General features: G+C 37.1%; 1 protein-coding gene across 8 annotated transcripts in view; it reads left to right on the top strand.

Annotated features, from left to right (window-relative positions):
- The window catches only part of LOC120767370 (nesprin-1), a 200,442-nt gene that overhangs the window by 12,517 nt on the left and 171,037 nt on the right, over window positions 1-16,888 (top strand). The window contains exon 1 of one of the 8 annotated variants that reach the window (XM_040093343.1): window positions 10,799-13,557. The exons of 4 other annotated variants lie outside the window; for them this stretch is intronic. In XM_040093343.1, coding sequence (XP_039949277.1) covers window positions 11,244-13,557 — 2,314 coding nt within the window. In that variant the 5' untranslated portion in view covers window positions 10,799-11,243. Of the gene's footprint in view, window positions 1-10,798; window positions 13,558-16,888 lie in introns of those variants that run through there. 3 more of the 8 variants (XM_040093342.1, XM_040093347.1, XM_040093345.1) reach the window with 3 other exon arrangements.

The following is a 16,888-nucleotide window of genomic DNA, read 5'->3' as shown; positions in this document are numbered from 1 at the left end:
TTCAGACCATACAGTTGTCATTAAAGTTGACCGAATCAACTTCGGTTGGGAAAAATTTTATATTTGAAAAGATATTTTCACGAAGTTTGGTACCGAGTATTGTCAAAGTCAAGGTTATAATCTTCGAACATATTGTTCAGTTCGGATCTCTATAGCATATAGATGCAATACAAACTGACCGATCAAAATCGAGATAGAGCTCAGTTTATACGTTTTCTGCTATGAGAGAACCTGTGAAAAGTATCGCAGCTAACTTTTTTCTTGTTTTTAGTTCAAATATATAATTTTCGTTAGATCTCAAACCCAGTTTTTTGTCCCTAAGTGTAAATTGTTATGCATTTATGTTTGTGTATATTACTTCTGAGCTTAGCGCTCAGTTCAGAAGATTTTTCTACTTAAACTTATCTAGAGTGCAAAACGTAAAGAAATGTATTATTATTATTGATGCGTTCAGGTAATAATCGGCTAGTCGAAATTTGGTTTTAGAAAAAATTGCAGCTCCCAAATTAGTAGTTTTTGTGTTAAAAAAAAATTATATTTCAGAATGGTAAAAAATTTGAGAAAAAATATCAAAAATCTTCTTTCTTTGATTACACTACTCAAGAAATCTGATGGAAAAACTTTGCGACTGCTGTGTTAAAAGGTCTATGGCGTATTTGAGGTGTCCTGGTTACGAATATGACTTCCAAAATTTTCCATCACGTAGACCTATTTTGGTAGTTTTTTTGACACTACACAAAAAATCCTCCATGTTAGGAAATTTCATTTTCGATTTTAGTAACCAAAAATTAGCAAGAAACAGCCTCTAACATCGCAGTGGCGTAAAGTTGTGTTACCTGAAGTATTCTTCAGAATTTCGTGTAAAAAGTTTAAGCTAATCGATCCAACTGCTTCACAGAAATTTTCCTTTTCCCCGGAAAGAAGGAAGAACTTCTTACAAGATCATCTGAAGTAAAAAAATCCATCAGTTTTTAAGGCCATAAACTATGTACTGGACGAAGAAAAAATGAAAGTTACATTTTTTGCAAACTTTTATTTACAAAAATATGCAGATTTTAGTGAAAATTTCTCGACGTTTTTTTAATAACTGTAATTGAAAAAAATCCTTCGTTTAAGACATTGTAAATTATATCACATAGGTCTTGACGACCGACTTGAAAACATAATTTCGAGGGAAACGCGTTTAAGGTTTTATGTGACTGCACAGCTGATCCAGAGCGCGGTATTTTTTAAGGCTGTAACTCCAAACTATTATTCTTCTTCCTTACCGGTGTAGACCCGAGTTATAGTCTAGTTAACAACAGCGCGCCAGTCGTTTCTTCTTTTCGCAATTTGATTCTAAATAAGACAAAAAATAACGATTTTTTGAATCCCATGTAATCCCTTTACTGTTTGACTGCCTCTGTGCTAGTAGTCATCAGTAAAACTTAAAATATTCGCTTCTACCTCCTCAGTGGAATGTGTAAAGAAATTGCTTCATATATTTTAAAGCAAAATTATGTATTCTCTATAATATAAATTATATGAAGCATTTCATAAAAAAAATTAAAAAACTCGATTCGTCTAAAAGTTACCAGGAAAGAAGATTGTAGCATTTATCTCTTTAAAATTAAAAAAAAATATTATTTATGTAGGTACTTTTTATTATTAAAGGCAAATACACACAAAAGTATAACGCATAATGCTTATGTTCATTAATTAAGCGACAAAATTTGACCTAGGCCACAAAGACTTTGATGTTGATAAATTATTGTAAAAAAAAATATGAAAACAAAAACAATAATTAAGATGAAAAAATACAAAAATGTTATAACTTTCGCACAAATCTTCCGATCCTTGAAAAAATACGTATTCACAAAAATAACAACAATTTATTGCCAACGGAAGACGTGCACGCCCACGCATAGTTTCACGCCATTGGATGTATACACTGGCGCAAATACACGCCACCAACTATTATGTCTAAAAATACGCTAATTTTGTATTAAAATACATCGCCTGCCACACCATCCATACTCTAGTATATGTATATAACTCATGCATGGCTGTGTGTGTGAGATACATAAGTATGTATGTACATATGGCTACACAAATATCTATTATGTCGTCAACAAAAAATTATTATTAGCCATACTCAACTGCTTAGAGGATTGAAAATAATTTCTCAAATTGCCAACACAATTGTCTAATGTAAAATAAAACTAATAATAAAATATTTGGTGAAATTGCAAATTAAATATTTGCTTATTTATATCATAACAGTGAATTCATTAAATTTACACTCGTCATTTTTCGGCTTCTAAACGGCATTTGTGGTAATTAAATCGATACGCAATCGCGAGCACAGAGGCCGGGCCGGCGGCGCAAACGATCGGCGCTGCACAAGTGTTGATTAGTTGACTCGCACGATATAGTTTATATTGCTTGCCACTGCTGCCGGTTTTTGCGAACGTCAAGATGTACATACATACATATGTATGTATTACATATATAAATACTTCAACGAATGCAAATATCGCGATATTTTTATTTTGGGCTACCAAAAATATCCACAAACAATCTGCAAAAATGTATGTATATACTCGTCAATATATTTAGTTTGTGTCAATATTAATTTACCATAATGTATGTGCATATATAAGTCTGTATGTATGTACTACACTATATAATTTCGCACTGGCAGTGTAAATAACACTTTGCTATACAAATTTGCACAATTTTTGCGGAGAAAAATAATTTTTATTGCCTTGGCTTGGCCAACATACACTGGTTGATTGTTTCGGCGAAAATAAATATTTATTTATACTTAGATTTTGTTGTAGCTTAATTTCGATAATTTTCTTCGCACATTCGATACTATATAAATCAATTGGGAGTCTCAGCAGATGGCGCAACGAGCTAAGGATCTGCTTATAAACGCACTTAGAAGCTCATTTAAATTCTATATATTTATATATGTATGTACATATGTATGTAGTCACACAACAACTGAGTAGCAACTGTGATACATTGAAGTATATTTGTATAGTACATACATAAATGAATATACATACATATATGTATGAATGCTACTAAAAGTATTGGCAAACAATTGAAATTGCTGTGTGCCGAGTGCTGATTTAATCTGCTGTGTAAATGAATTTTTGCGCAAGAAAATATTTGGTCTGTCGAAATTTGCCTTTCATTGTCAAGGTTACTCAACGCGTATCAATAAGTGAGTAATAATGGGTAGATAAGTAAAGGCACTTATATACATATGTATATATTAATAATTATTTACACATATATGTATGTATGTACATATGTGTTCAAGTGGCTGCAAGTTAATTGCCAGTTAGTGAGGCTTTTGTCAAAGTTTGTCTTTGTAAAAAGGAAGCAATAAAAGTACGCCAAAAGAAATTTATTTGTTATTAATTACACTTGCTAATGTGTACATATTTAGGCACATATAAGTAACCAGTAGGTGCGGCCAAGTAATAGCTCATTGTTAATTGAATAAGAGTATACAATTTTAAAATAAAAGCTTGCATTTTATTATACACTGAACGGAGTATAATAAGCTTGTCAAGAAGTTTGTAAAACCTAAAAAGAAATTTCGGTGACCCTATAAAATATACCTATATACATACATATAAAGGGTGATCCATTTCCTAGTTGCCTACTTAAAAAAAAAAACAAAGAAACTTTAAATTTTATGGAAATTGCTTATTTTCATTCGAAAGAACATTCTTTGGCATTTTTTTTTTGAGATTTTCTCTTTACATTGTTGGCCGCGGCTACGTCTCAGATGATCCATCCGTTGAACCCAATTTCCGATGATTCGTTCGAGCATATCGACTGATAACTAGCGAATGGCACGCGTGAAGACCTGAATTGCCAGGATTGTCCGCATAGACATCATACTTTACATAACCCCAAAGAAAAAATGTAACGGTGTGATATCACACGATTCTAGTGGCCAATCGAACGGCTCAAAACGTGAAATTATCTGCTAACCGAAGTGTTCTCTCAATAAATTCGTTGATTGCTGCGATGTGTGAGAAGTGGGGTCGTCTTACTGAAACTAAATGCCGTCGATATCACGAGCTTCGATTTCAGACACCAAATAGCCGGTTATCATGGCGCGATAAGGGTCGCCATTGACGGTTGCGTTCTCACCGGCATCTTTTTTGAAGAAATATGGACCGATGATTCTACCGTCCCACAAACTACACCAAACCGTTGTTTTTCCTGGATAAAAGGGCAGCTCTTGAATCACTTCAGGTGGCTCTTCGTCCCAAATGCAGCAATTTTGCTTGTTTACATACCCGTTGAGCCAGAAATGGGCCTCATCGCAGAACAAAATTTGGCTCCAAAACGTCGGATCTTCTTGGAACTATTCAGGACCGAAGTGATGTCATTTGGGAAAGTCGAGCGGCTTCAGTTCTTGTACATGTTGTAATTTGTACTCTTTCATACGCATTATGTTGACTATAAGTTGAGCGAAGAGCGCGAATTCCATTCTTTACAGAACGTGAATTTTCGTAATTACATAATTTTAACGATTTGTAAACGTTGTTCAGACGTAAGTCTTTCCATGATGAAATGCCAAACAATGCTGAACAAAAATAACATGACAGCTTGACACGACTCACCCATGGTCTGTTAAAAAGAGGATATTGAAAAAAGTACCTTTACTTGGATCACCCTATAGATCTACTGATCCTTGGTAATGCCAAATGGAGGTTCAGTTTTATTCTAGCGGAAGTATTTGTCATATTGATTCGATAGAAAGTGGTATTCTCTATAAAATACTCTTCGAAATTAGAGGAAAATTATACCTTTTAAATGAGAATTTAAAAAAACAAAAATCTTACCAATGTGTAAGCGCATCTAAGAGGTAATTTCTAATTCGATGCTTTCTTCCATTGCCTGGTATTCCATGAGAAAAGAAAAAAATTACAAATGTAAGCTTACAGCTGCCAAATTATAGGCTTTACCAACCCTTAACTCAGAAAAAAATATTTTAAAAGGCTTTACAACTTTACTTTTGTAACACATAAACACATATACATATATGTACTTACATATATAAATGTATTTGTCTGGTATGAATATAATTAAATATGCAAATCATTTTCATTTTTTGTAGTAGTAAGTATACGTATTACTACACATGAGCACCGACTTTTCTATATAATGCGATCGAAGCCAAAAGTAAAATCCAATTATTTACGATTGCAAGTTACGGTTTCTTATTTTGGAAAAGGTTGAAAGATTTTTTTCCATTGTAAATTTTCTTTTAATCTTTTAAGGTTAGAAAGAATTAATTTATAAAAACAAAATCAAGAAAACACGTTAACTACGGCTGTACCCAAGCTAGCATATAATGCTTCAAAGGTGCATTTTTTAGCTCATAAATATTATTTTATTCAATGGGTGTAAAAAGGTTTTTACTCTGATTTTGAACGGTCAGTTTGCATGACAGCTGTAAGCTATAGTGGTTCGAACTGAAAAATATGTTTAGATATGGTAGATGGCTACCTTAACCTTAAATAATAATCTGTGCCAAATTTCGTGAAGATATAAAAACAAAGATTGTGACAAAAAAGTATCTGAAAATTGTAAATAAAACGCAAAATATTTTAATATTCATCAATATTTATTTTGTCGCCTTCAAAGTAATCCCCACCAGATGTAATATACTCCTCGAAACACTTTTCACAAGCACTTTTTGGGATGGTCTTCAGATCCTTCAGCGAATTATGCTTTATCTCCTCTATCGACTGAAAACGGGTTCCACGGAGCGGCAATTTCAGTTTGGGGAACAAGAAAAAATCACAAGGAACCAAATCTGGCAAATTCGGTGGTTGATAGATCGTATTAATTGCGTTTTCAGCTTCAAATTCGGTGACAACCGTACTCTTTTTCGAAAAAAAAATCAGCTGTATCCGGACGAGTCGAGCAAGAATGCGTTTCATACTCAAAATATCCCCCAAAATCATTCGAACTGACACGTGAGAGATGTCGAATCTTCTTGCAACGTCTCGAACACTTGAATGACGATTTTCAAGCACCATATCCTTAAATTTTTTAATATCTTGAAAGCTATGTAATACTTGTAGGTTTGTGTTTGGAATCACCATAAGCCTTTTCTTACATTCGCAATGATTCTGCACATGAAATTTGGTAAAAATTCAAAATTGACAAATTCTTTGTGCGATAGTTTTATACATTGCAAAAATCGCAACGCACTACTGAGGTGTACCGACTTAAGCAGCTACTGTAAAAACTTTTTGACAAATCGCGTTCATATTTGGCATAGTAATTAAGAACAGTCCTACCAATTTAGATGCGGGTGCTTTTTTATCCCAATATGTCTTCTTCAAAGATTAGCAAATCAAAAGTTTAAAAACAATATGTTTTTTAAAGCTTTCACATTCTTTAGATGTGCATTAGAATTTTAACATTTAATAAACACCTTATATAAAATGTTACATTGTAATTCTGACACCTCTTCATGCATACATATGTGAAAAAACAATATAAGTATGTATGTATATACAAACATTTGCTTATATAATGGTGCTAAAACACTTTCCTTCTCATTTACAAACAACCATAAGTACTCGTACAAAAAACTAAGTTATGATGTCAACTCACATTGTGCCTGCAAATTACAAAGCCTGAGAAAATACATACAAACATACAATATATAGCCAATTGTTAACTGGCATCCATAGTCGTTAGACGGATCCTCGATGCGCTTGAGGTGAACACCATTTTATTGCCTGTAGTCTAATTTAATTAAGTGCCTTTTTAAATGACTTGAATGGAGACTACATTGGCTGCTCTATTGTATATATGTATGTACATATGTATGTATGTACAGATATAGCAAAATTTATTGAATAATGTTTAACATACATATTTACATCTACTGATATGAATGATTTATGTAGTCGGTACATGTAAACAAGTGCGCCGCAATGACGTAATGCTCAAAACTATAATACTACCTAGTAAACTAAAAAATAACGGCGCGCAAGTCGAACGCTGGCAATGAAATGACAATAGGTCAAACATGTACATATGCACGTTATATGTACATACATATGTAAAGTGGAATGTTGTAGCATATTTTGATATGTAGGCTCATTTTTCGTGTTTTACAGTGCTGTTAGGAGACTGTTAAGCAGCTGTAAGCTATTCCAAGGCCAGAGAACATCAAACAATTGTTTCTTTTTGTTTTATGTTCTCTGATAAGCCTACATAATGCACTCATTTGGGCTCGGAGTGATCATGATCAACGCTAATTCTAGGCTGTCTATGAGTAGAAAGTGATTTACATAATTACACAAACTCATAAAAAGAGAGACCAGAGAGAAAATGAGATGCGCGAGTGGTAATAATTAAAAGCGAATGTATGGGATTTTTGTGCGATGTAACTATAACTATGCTCGAGGCAGGAATTGAAAATATATCAGAATATTATTTTATCGAAAATTAAGTAGAAATACTGTATAATGGAGCAAATAGCTAGAGGGGAAAGCAATTTGTAAAAAAAATTAAATTTCAAATTTAGCGATAATTTTAAATAAATTTATTTTCTTTGAGTTAAATATTTTTTTTTTAATATAACTGCTCTCGATTACGCAATATGCTGTGAAAGTCATATGTTCCAAGCGAATTTCTTAGCGGGAGGCTTGCGTGCTCCATTCAGCCCCTCAACATTGATGTTTATTTATTTTTAACTAGTTAGCGCCACCTATTATGTTATGATGTCAACCAGCAAGGGCAATATCGCCATATATTTTCAAGCATTGTGGGTGTGAGACTATGCTACTTACATAGTAAGCTTATATAATATATACATTTGTATATGTTCTTACAGCGGCTCTCTTAAAAGTCGTAAATACGAAACTAGGTAGAAGCTAAATGCTGACCCATTAAGCGCTGAGTGTTTGTAATCACATTAAGACTTGTTAGAAGCTTCATTGGTTCTGCGTTTAATGTACATATAGTATATGTATGTATGTATGTATGGTATATCGGTATTGAGGGAATGTCGGGGCATTGCGAACTATCTTTTTTTGTACTTATGAGCTCATACAGTTGAAACTTAGGCACTTACTAACTACATACATATATACTTATGTACGTATGTATGTTTAATTCTATTGAAGTAAGAAATATGTCTCGTCTCGTATTTATATTGAAGTAAAATACATATTTACACACGTATTTAAGTATATATTATATTGTACGTATGTATTGAATATCCGAACTGACCTTGTGCAATAACGAAAGCGTATAGCAAACACAATTGTATGAAATCCTGAACAACTGTTTTGTGGTTTTGTTGACATTGCTTTTAAAAATCATTGAGTTGCTTGTATTAAGTACCTAACGCTGATAATCTGGCGAGATAATATTCTGAACTGATTTTCTTGACAGTTCAAAAAGTGAAAATAAAATGTGTTCTAAACAAGGTTAACTGTTTGTAAGTTAGTTAGTTTTGTCGACTCTGAGAGAACTTTTCATTTGGCATTATTGCTATTTGAGGAACTATAAGTTGAACTCTGAATTTAGGTTAGTTATGGGTCTAAGATAGAAAAATAGAAAAGCGGATACCAGTCTTATTCTTTACTGGCGTAGACTCCGCTTACACTGTTCTAACCGTAAAAAAACTCTCATCCGAGGCTGTTTTCTTCCTTTCATTGGCGATGTTTTTTACGTGGCGGGACCCAAAGCCAGCGCCCAGCCCTGGGGAGGGATGTTTCGCCTTTTCATTTAGCTCGCCTTCAAACCGATGTTCTTTGGCTACCCAGAGGATACTTGGTCTAAGACCGAAAGTTGTGAGCTGCTTGAGCCATATGTAAAAGAATCATTTCTGACCATTTTCAAGTGAATGGCGCTCAAATCCATCCATCTGTCTACTTATTGGTTATCAGTTGTTGTTGTTGTAACGGCAAAAAAAAATCCCAGATGTACTTTGGTCCTTGGCTGGATAAAAATACGGGTCCATTACGAAACTTTGGAAAATCCGATCACGCGAAATTTAAATTTTCGACTGGTACCGATTAAAATTGGTTAAGGAAAACAGAAGAAAAGGAAGGAAGAAAAAATGCAAAGATAAGAGTTGAAAATGTTTCGAACTGTATTTGTTCATTTATTTCCAAATTCACTACTTCCAGCTTTGAAAGTATTCGACGCACTCGCCGGGGGCAGCAGAGAAGAGAAAGAGCTCCACTCCGTTGGAAAGACCAGGTGGAGAAGGACCTGGCTACCTTTGGGATCTCCAATTCGGGCTAAACAACGAAAAGGAAGGATGGCTGGCGCGCTGTTGTAAGCTTGGCTTTATGCCAATAAAGAAGAAATTCACTTCTCTTTCAAAGAAGCACATAAAATGGAAAGGCTTCGAGAGTACACGACATTTTTTGGTATATCGTGCCTTAATTTTGGAAAGCCTAAGTTAGACTTTCCAAATTAGGAATATGGAAATAGGGTCTGATCTTGAACGCTTTTAGCAATCAAAAGTGGTTTCCCATAGTAGTCCAGCCGCTACAGCTAAACTCGAACTTCCAAGTGCGTTTTTGACAGAAAACATTCTTTATTTATATAAAATATTCTATCCTTCATTTGCTAGTTGAAAACCTTAAAAAATGGATTTATATTTCGGCTTCGCTGGGTAACTTTAAAAGCATAGAAACAAGTTATTTGGAAAATTTTACCAACTCCTTCAATATTTACTGATCTTTTGTCTTCTCAATAGACCTTCTATTTACTGTGTAGCGTACAGCTACTGTTTTCGACTTTTTTTTCGTCAAAATGTTGCGTGAAATGTTTACGAAGATGATGTCACATTCAAAACAAACCCGCCTCACCGAAACGCACCCGCTGTGGCGTACAAAGCGCGACAACAGTCACAGAGAGCTAGAGTTAACGTGCGCTCATGCATACCCAAATGCATACATAGCTATGTGCTAACAGCAGGGCTTATCAACCCCAAGTGGACATACGTTGGCACAGTTTCGCGAGCGTTTGCCAGCCGTTGCTTACGTGCCTCCCCAAATGCTCACTGTTGTAGTACAATAGGAGTACTGGCATGCCGCATGCTCAACTCAAGGTGGTGTGGTGGTGGTTGTAGCCGAGCGTAAAACGTAGTAAGAAGCTCCGGCAAATACCGATGCTCTCATCGTTATTATACCTTGTACATACTTATGTATGTATGCATGTATGTCTGTAGTTATGCATGTTTGTACACATGCTGAGCGCGTTAGCAAGCGTGTCTCGTTATCCATTCAAAAATCGATGTTATTTTCTCCATGCTGGCGCTCACACTGAAGCTGGGTCTTCGTGTCGCTGGCGCTTTGGAGCAACGAGAAAAAGGTGTGTAGCAGCACTTGAAGTTTAGTTGGTCAGTCTCGGTTTCAGTATCGAACCGGCTTTCTACTGCAACGGATTGGAAATAAATAGCGAGAAGGTGAAAAAACGCACAAAATAATATACATACATATATGTATATATTTTTCTACTTCAAATATTTTGCATTATTACCCCTCGAAGAAGAAAATTAATGTTGTTAAGTAGTTGTGAAAAGGCTACACTATCATATTAATGCGAACGCCAATTGTGTGAATTAGCAAATTTTATGTGACAAATTAAATGTGTGAAACACGAGTAGAATACTAAACCGTTCAAGCTTACGGTAAAAAGAGTATGTACAGCACTTGCACTAAAATTTTTTGAAAAAAAGTCGTGTAAAATATTTATCAATCAACGAAAAAGAAAACAAGAGAAAATTGAAAATTTATTAAATGAAAATTTGAGAGCCCTTCAAAGCAGGGTGCGCGACGTGAATAGTGAGAAGCATAAAGTGAATTGTGTTTGTTAAACCGTTTTTTGTTGTACTATTGACTACGGCGCGTAGTTGTTTCGCGTACAAAAACGCAATAAGTTTAATTACTATTTTCCCGAGTTAAAAGTGCCATATTGCCAGATTCGTTACGTTTGTTTTGGCACGCGTACACCGAAATCCTTATTGTGGGAGCGTGAGTCCTGGCCGAGGCGTTATGTGTTTGTGAGAAAAATCGATTAACTTGCATGTGGAGTTTTCACTTCAACACCATTCGTACACAGTCGGACACAGAGCGAAACAGCCGTGAATTGTGCGACGTAAAACACGCTGAGACAACGCCAATGTGTTGTCCTGCCGACTGGACGTACATGACAAAAGCAGCAGCAGCAAACATATCGATGTCATGGACAGAGATCCAGGAAAGAATAAGGACCCACCCACTGCACCTACAACCGGTGATGTGGGTCGAGACCGTGATACCAACTATGAGCATGAGTATGCAGCAGTAGGCCCACCGCCTATACCAGCTACGCGCACACGGCGATTACATCGCACAGCTGACGTGTTGCCGTCAAGTGGCGCTGCAACACCATTAGAACCAGCTGTGACCGCCATTGGCACTGTTATTGCGGATGACACACACGAACAGCTGGAGACATCAACAATTACGCGCACATACACGTCGCGTAAGATTATACATTGCTCGTCGGAATTTCACGAGAGCAGCTCTAGTTCTAGTTCGGTGCAATATGTGGCCGAGGAAGAGCTTGATACGCCTACAACACCGCAACGTTTGCGCCAGAAAGTGGCGGAGTATGAAAAAGTTTGGTCCTCTGGCGGTAGTCTTAAGCGTTCACCGGACGAGAGTGCCGAAGAGTTGCGACGTGAGTTCATGGAAGCTACGTCGGCGGAACACTCATCGCAAGCCATTACCGTTGTTGGGGAGACATTAGAAAATCCTTTTGATATTGATGTGCTGGAAATTGAGAAGCGTCTGCGTAGGGAACGACAGCGTGGTTTGGCTGAAGCCGAAGCGGCTAAGCAGGCATTTCAACAGGTGCAGTTGCGACATACGCCGCAACCTTCGCCACGTCGGGTAGAGGTGCAAGAAGATTATACAGCGTTGCCATTTAATGTGACACTGCGTACAACCACTAAATTAAGCCCCGGTAATGAATCAGGACATATCGAAGTAGGAGACGAACAATCAGCAAGTCCTTTTAATGTAACATTGCGTACGACACGTCGCATTGTAAAAAAGGATTTATCGACGAGCTCACAGCAATATGAAGAAACTTCAACGACCACTGGTAACCCTTTCAATGTCACGCTACGTACAACAACACGACAAGGTTATCCGATAAGCCCCGTTAGTCCTGGTGATCCGAAAAATGCATCTGCGCGTTTTCTGGAATCTGAACAGACAGTACGCGAAGTTCATGCCGTTGATGGTGTACGCACGATCGTCACTTCGTCCATGACAAGTGATGGACGCAAACACGAAGAGAAAATTTTCCGTCATGGCGAAGGTTACGTGTCGCCTCGTTGTTCACCGCAACGGGAGAATCGCGCTTTCTTCGAATCCATGGAGAGAGAACGTGAAGGTTCCGTGTCGCGTTCTTTGAGCGGCCGCGCCAGCGCAACACCACCACCACGAACTGTAGATATGACCGCCGGTGGTCGTCGTATATTAATACGCTTGGAGGATGAAAGTCTCGACACGAGTGCATATCATGAAAACAGCGACATTACTGACTCGGTGCAGGCGCGCATTCGGCAGTTGGCGCGTAGTCCGGACGGTGGCGGTGGTGCCGCTGCTATGTACAACGTTGCGATGGAAACGTCACCTGGTAACATTGACATTACCGTGGGTAGTACGCACCACCACCACCACCATCATCTGCACCATCAACAACAAACGCAACCGCAACAATCGGGCCAATGGTATTACCAACAGCAACGGCAAGAACAACAAATGGAAACCAACAACACTATGGAAAATATGATTTTGGAAACTCAGGAACAAACCCCATGGCAAAGGCAATCAAGCGAAGCAGTAACAATCAGTACAGAAAAAGGCGAAGCCGCAGCAGGACATACAGTAACGGGTACGCATACGGCTAGCATATTGGAGACGGGCCAATCGCACGATTCTTCCGCAGAAGAATCGCAACGAGTTGTCAGCAGAAAGAAGAAAACGACAACGACGACAGTAACTAGTAGTAGGCACGCGACGAGCGAAGAACGTGAATTACGCGAAGAACATCAGCGTCAAGCTTTTACCGGAAAATTAACACGGCCAACTGGTTTAGCTCTATCCGGTGCTAATGTGCGTTTGGGTAGCGGCACGGTTGGACAGGAAAAGGCCGAAAACCCTCTGAAAAGTGATTTAAGTGACGATTCGGATACGGAAGGCGTCGCTGCAAAGCATCTGGTAATTGTGCCCACACGTGTGGAGCTCAATCAGGCAGCCGGCAGAGTTAGCCGCAGTCAAAGTCCGAGTGTTAGTGTGAGTGCAAGTGCAAGTGCAATACATACGCCGACAACCCCTTCAACGACAACTGCAAACAGTACTTTCGGTAAGAGTCTGACAGGTCATCAGACACTACAACAACAAAGTACTCAAGACGAATACCAAGAATTCCAATCCACAATGGCAGCGATTAATTTCGCACGCAGCAACTCCCAATACGACAGTCATATCAGGGAGAAGAGAGGTAAACATTTGCGAAAATACTTATGTATATAATACATATATAGAAATTGAGGCAAAAATATTTAAGTGCGGGCCTAGGATGTATATCTTACTCGGTTGTAGAAAATATTGTCGATGTTTGCTCGGCATCAAATAATTTGTAAATTGTTGTCTTTAAATAGTTAAAGTAATCCAGCTTCAGCTTGCTGATACTTATTAAATCTTCTTGAGGTTTCCGAAAATTCGAGTCTCGAAGTTCTATAATTTCTGTTTGATATCAGTAACCTCATTCAATAATAAAAATGTTGATAGAACTCCTTTGGGCTGGAGGCTTAAGATCTTAAGCGGGCGCAATCATTTAAGTCGGTAGGAGACCGATTTCTTTCTATTGTTAATATACTTATAAGACCTTAGGCGGTGGTGCCCGTTGAGTTTATGGATGAAAAATGTTCCTGTCTCCCGACCGGTTCTAAACATATGTATGTATTTGCCATTTCTGAATAATCGAATAGTCTTTCTGGATTTGAGCTTCTGTTGCTCTGCGGTATCTATTGAGTTCTACAGCTAACTATTGCGCAATTATTCATCCAGTAAAAAAACATTAATTTGCATAAAAATATAATACTTTGAGATACAATTTTTTCAAGTTTTGCCTGCGCTTTAACAAATTAGTCGCCATGGGGAATGTGCTAACAAGTTGAGATTTCATTTTCACTACACCTTTTTGTCGAAATTCGTTGAGCGTGACTTGTTCGTTGTTGACTAGAGATAAATCACGTTCGGATTTGAAAGAATGACAGATATAAAATGTGTGCGGTTTGACTTTATACGATTTTTATTGCTTATTGCTCATAGTTACGCATTTTTATGCTTATATTGTTTTAGGTTGTAATTTTTGTGTTTTTTTTTGCTCTTCAATTCTATTATTTAGCGGTGTGTAACGAAGTGCACTTCATTGGTTGTGCTTCGTTTGACTACCTACGAAAGTTGGCATTAGTTTGTGCCCATTTTATGTACTATATGATACAGTAGGTATGTTGGCTGTAGTGTGGTTGCACTATCATTGGAAAGCTATTGTGTTTAATGAGGCCCTCAAGTCCGCTATTTAATTACAAGTCTAGGCAACGGCGTTGTGCGTTTTATATGAAAGAAATCATGTGTTAATTTTTTTATATTTTTTTTCCGTCTTTAATTAAAATAACTGTTAAGTTCTAATAAAAAAATGATGAGTATAAAAGTAATGAAAAAAAAAATATTATTGGCAAACTTCGATATTCTTACCACTTTGGTAGAAACTACGCGTAAAATCCACTTATGCGCTTAGTGAACTTGGCAGCATTTTATTGCCACAATATGGGTATTATACCTCGTATTTTACCATCATCACTTTTCTCTGCGCGTATTATTGTGGTATTATTGCTTTTTTGTAGTTGTTGTTGATTCCCAAGATATTGTGTTGGCAAGCAAACAAGCGGCGCTAGTTAGTTTGTTAGTTAAAGAAAATAAATTCGTGAAAATAATCAATAACAACTACCCACGAAACTTTTGTCGGTGCATTGTTTAAAAATGACACAGTAAAAATACGAGAAACTCGACGCTTGTGAACTTGTCCAAAAAGGTAAATAATTTGTTTGTCAGCGTTAACGTTGCGGTGATGAATGCGACTGCGTGTAGATAAGACCTTTCAAGTCTTTATTCGTGGAATAGAAATGCATTATATAATAAGTAAGTGAGTGTAGTCACCAAGAAGAAATGTTCGAAATCTTTTTTCTTGTACTGAGTACATGTGTGGGAGTCTTTTTCATGTTTTCGTAGCATTGGTGTTGCCCGGTTCTTTGATAGTGGCTTCCTTTAGCAGATCCATATCTCTTTTCAAAAGGTACTAAAGTTCAGCTTACCTTTCTTTTTATCAATTTATCGTTCACGGTGAACTTTTGTTGAAGTTTTACGTATGTACGTATGAACACCCTGGTTATTTTTGTTCTCGACTACTTGGAGCCAGAAAGCAAAAATATCTTAAGTAATCGATAAACCATTTTGAACTCAACATTACCCAAAAGCAAACTGTACGCATCATTAAAATTTTAGCGTAATTTAAAAATGAGATCCTTAGTTTTTTTTGGATACATATATACTTTTCTCGTCTGAGAACTCTCACTTTCTAAACGTTTTATTAAACGAACGTTATATAATATATTTATCGTATATGGCACCTCAGCCGATCGGATAAAGTCGTGTCTCGAAGACTGTTGGGTAAGTTAGAGTTGGGTTCGGTCGTAGGGTTGATTCAAAATCGCTGGATCTTAATTGGACAATTTTTTTTCCTTTTCTGCTACCCAAAAACTCTTTAAGAGGGCATGACCTCATAGAATGACGAATTGTTTGGAGCTTACCACAAATTTATTAAGTCTAGATACGTATCTATCGATATATACATATATTTCAATTTCACTGTGGCAAAAGCCGGGCAAGATTTCCATGTAGTTTTGGTCGGTCCAGTCAGAACCACAAAAATAGCTTGCGAGATTGACTTTGCTAATTAGAAGTAGTTTGGAGCGCCCCTTACGATTCACATTGGCCCGCAAAAATTTCGCAGTCACACAAATTCGTTGACTAGCGCCTGTGAAGCTCATAGAGCGCATGAGGACATCGTTCAACCGACTCGTTTCCAATCGGATGAAATTGGGGTGCTCTCCCTAATAAGCTCGTCGCTTTTGCAGTTTCCGGCTGTGAGCGGGATTCATACAGGTTTAATGTGTAAAAAACTTGAAACTGTTGCTAATGAGGTTATGCACTCCTTGTTTAGTTTTGAGCGCATGGTCAGGGAGCTCAAAGCAGTTTAGATGATCGGCTATCAGAGTGAATGCACATCTCTCTGAAGCAGGCTGGATTTCGAAGCAGTATATCTAGCGCTACTTTGATGGCAGCCACCTCCGCTGGAAAGACGCTACAGTGGTTTGGTAGTCTGAAACTGAAGAGCTTCGGATTAAATTCGAACCCTTTGTGAAGAAGCTTTCTGCTCAATGTTGGATACGAGAGAAAGAAATCAATACTCAATTCTCGAAAAAGCTTATTTTTACAGTATTTGTCACTCGAAAGAAAAAGTTTCTTAAGTGTGTCCTTAAAATTGATAAAAATTGGTACAAAAAATAATTTAATATTTTTTGGAGGTCGTAAAAGACTTTCATCTATAATTATCTCTTTCCTCACATTTTTCACACTAGAATCAGTGTTCTTTTATGGCGCTTCGGTGATTCTTTTCTTCTCTTTTTTGGACTTTTAGCACGTACGGCCAATTAAGTAATTAAAGTTGTTTTTGTATCTTCATCTAGTTTAACTGCCATTTTCGAGTT

The sequence above is a fragment of the Bactrocera tryoni genome, chromosome 2, assembly GCF_016617805.1.
Source record: "Bactrocera tryoni isolate S06 chromosome 2, CSIRO_BtryS06_freeze2, whole genome shotgun sequence".
Lineage (NCBI taxonomy): Eukaryota > Metazoa > Arthropoda > Insecta > Diptera > Tephritidae > Bactrocera > Bactrocera tryoni.
This window is presented reverse-complemented; position numbering and strand designations above follow the sequence as displayed.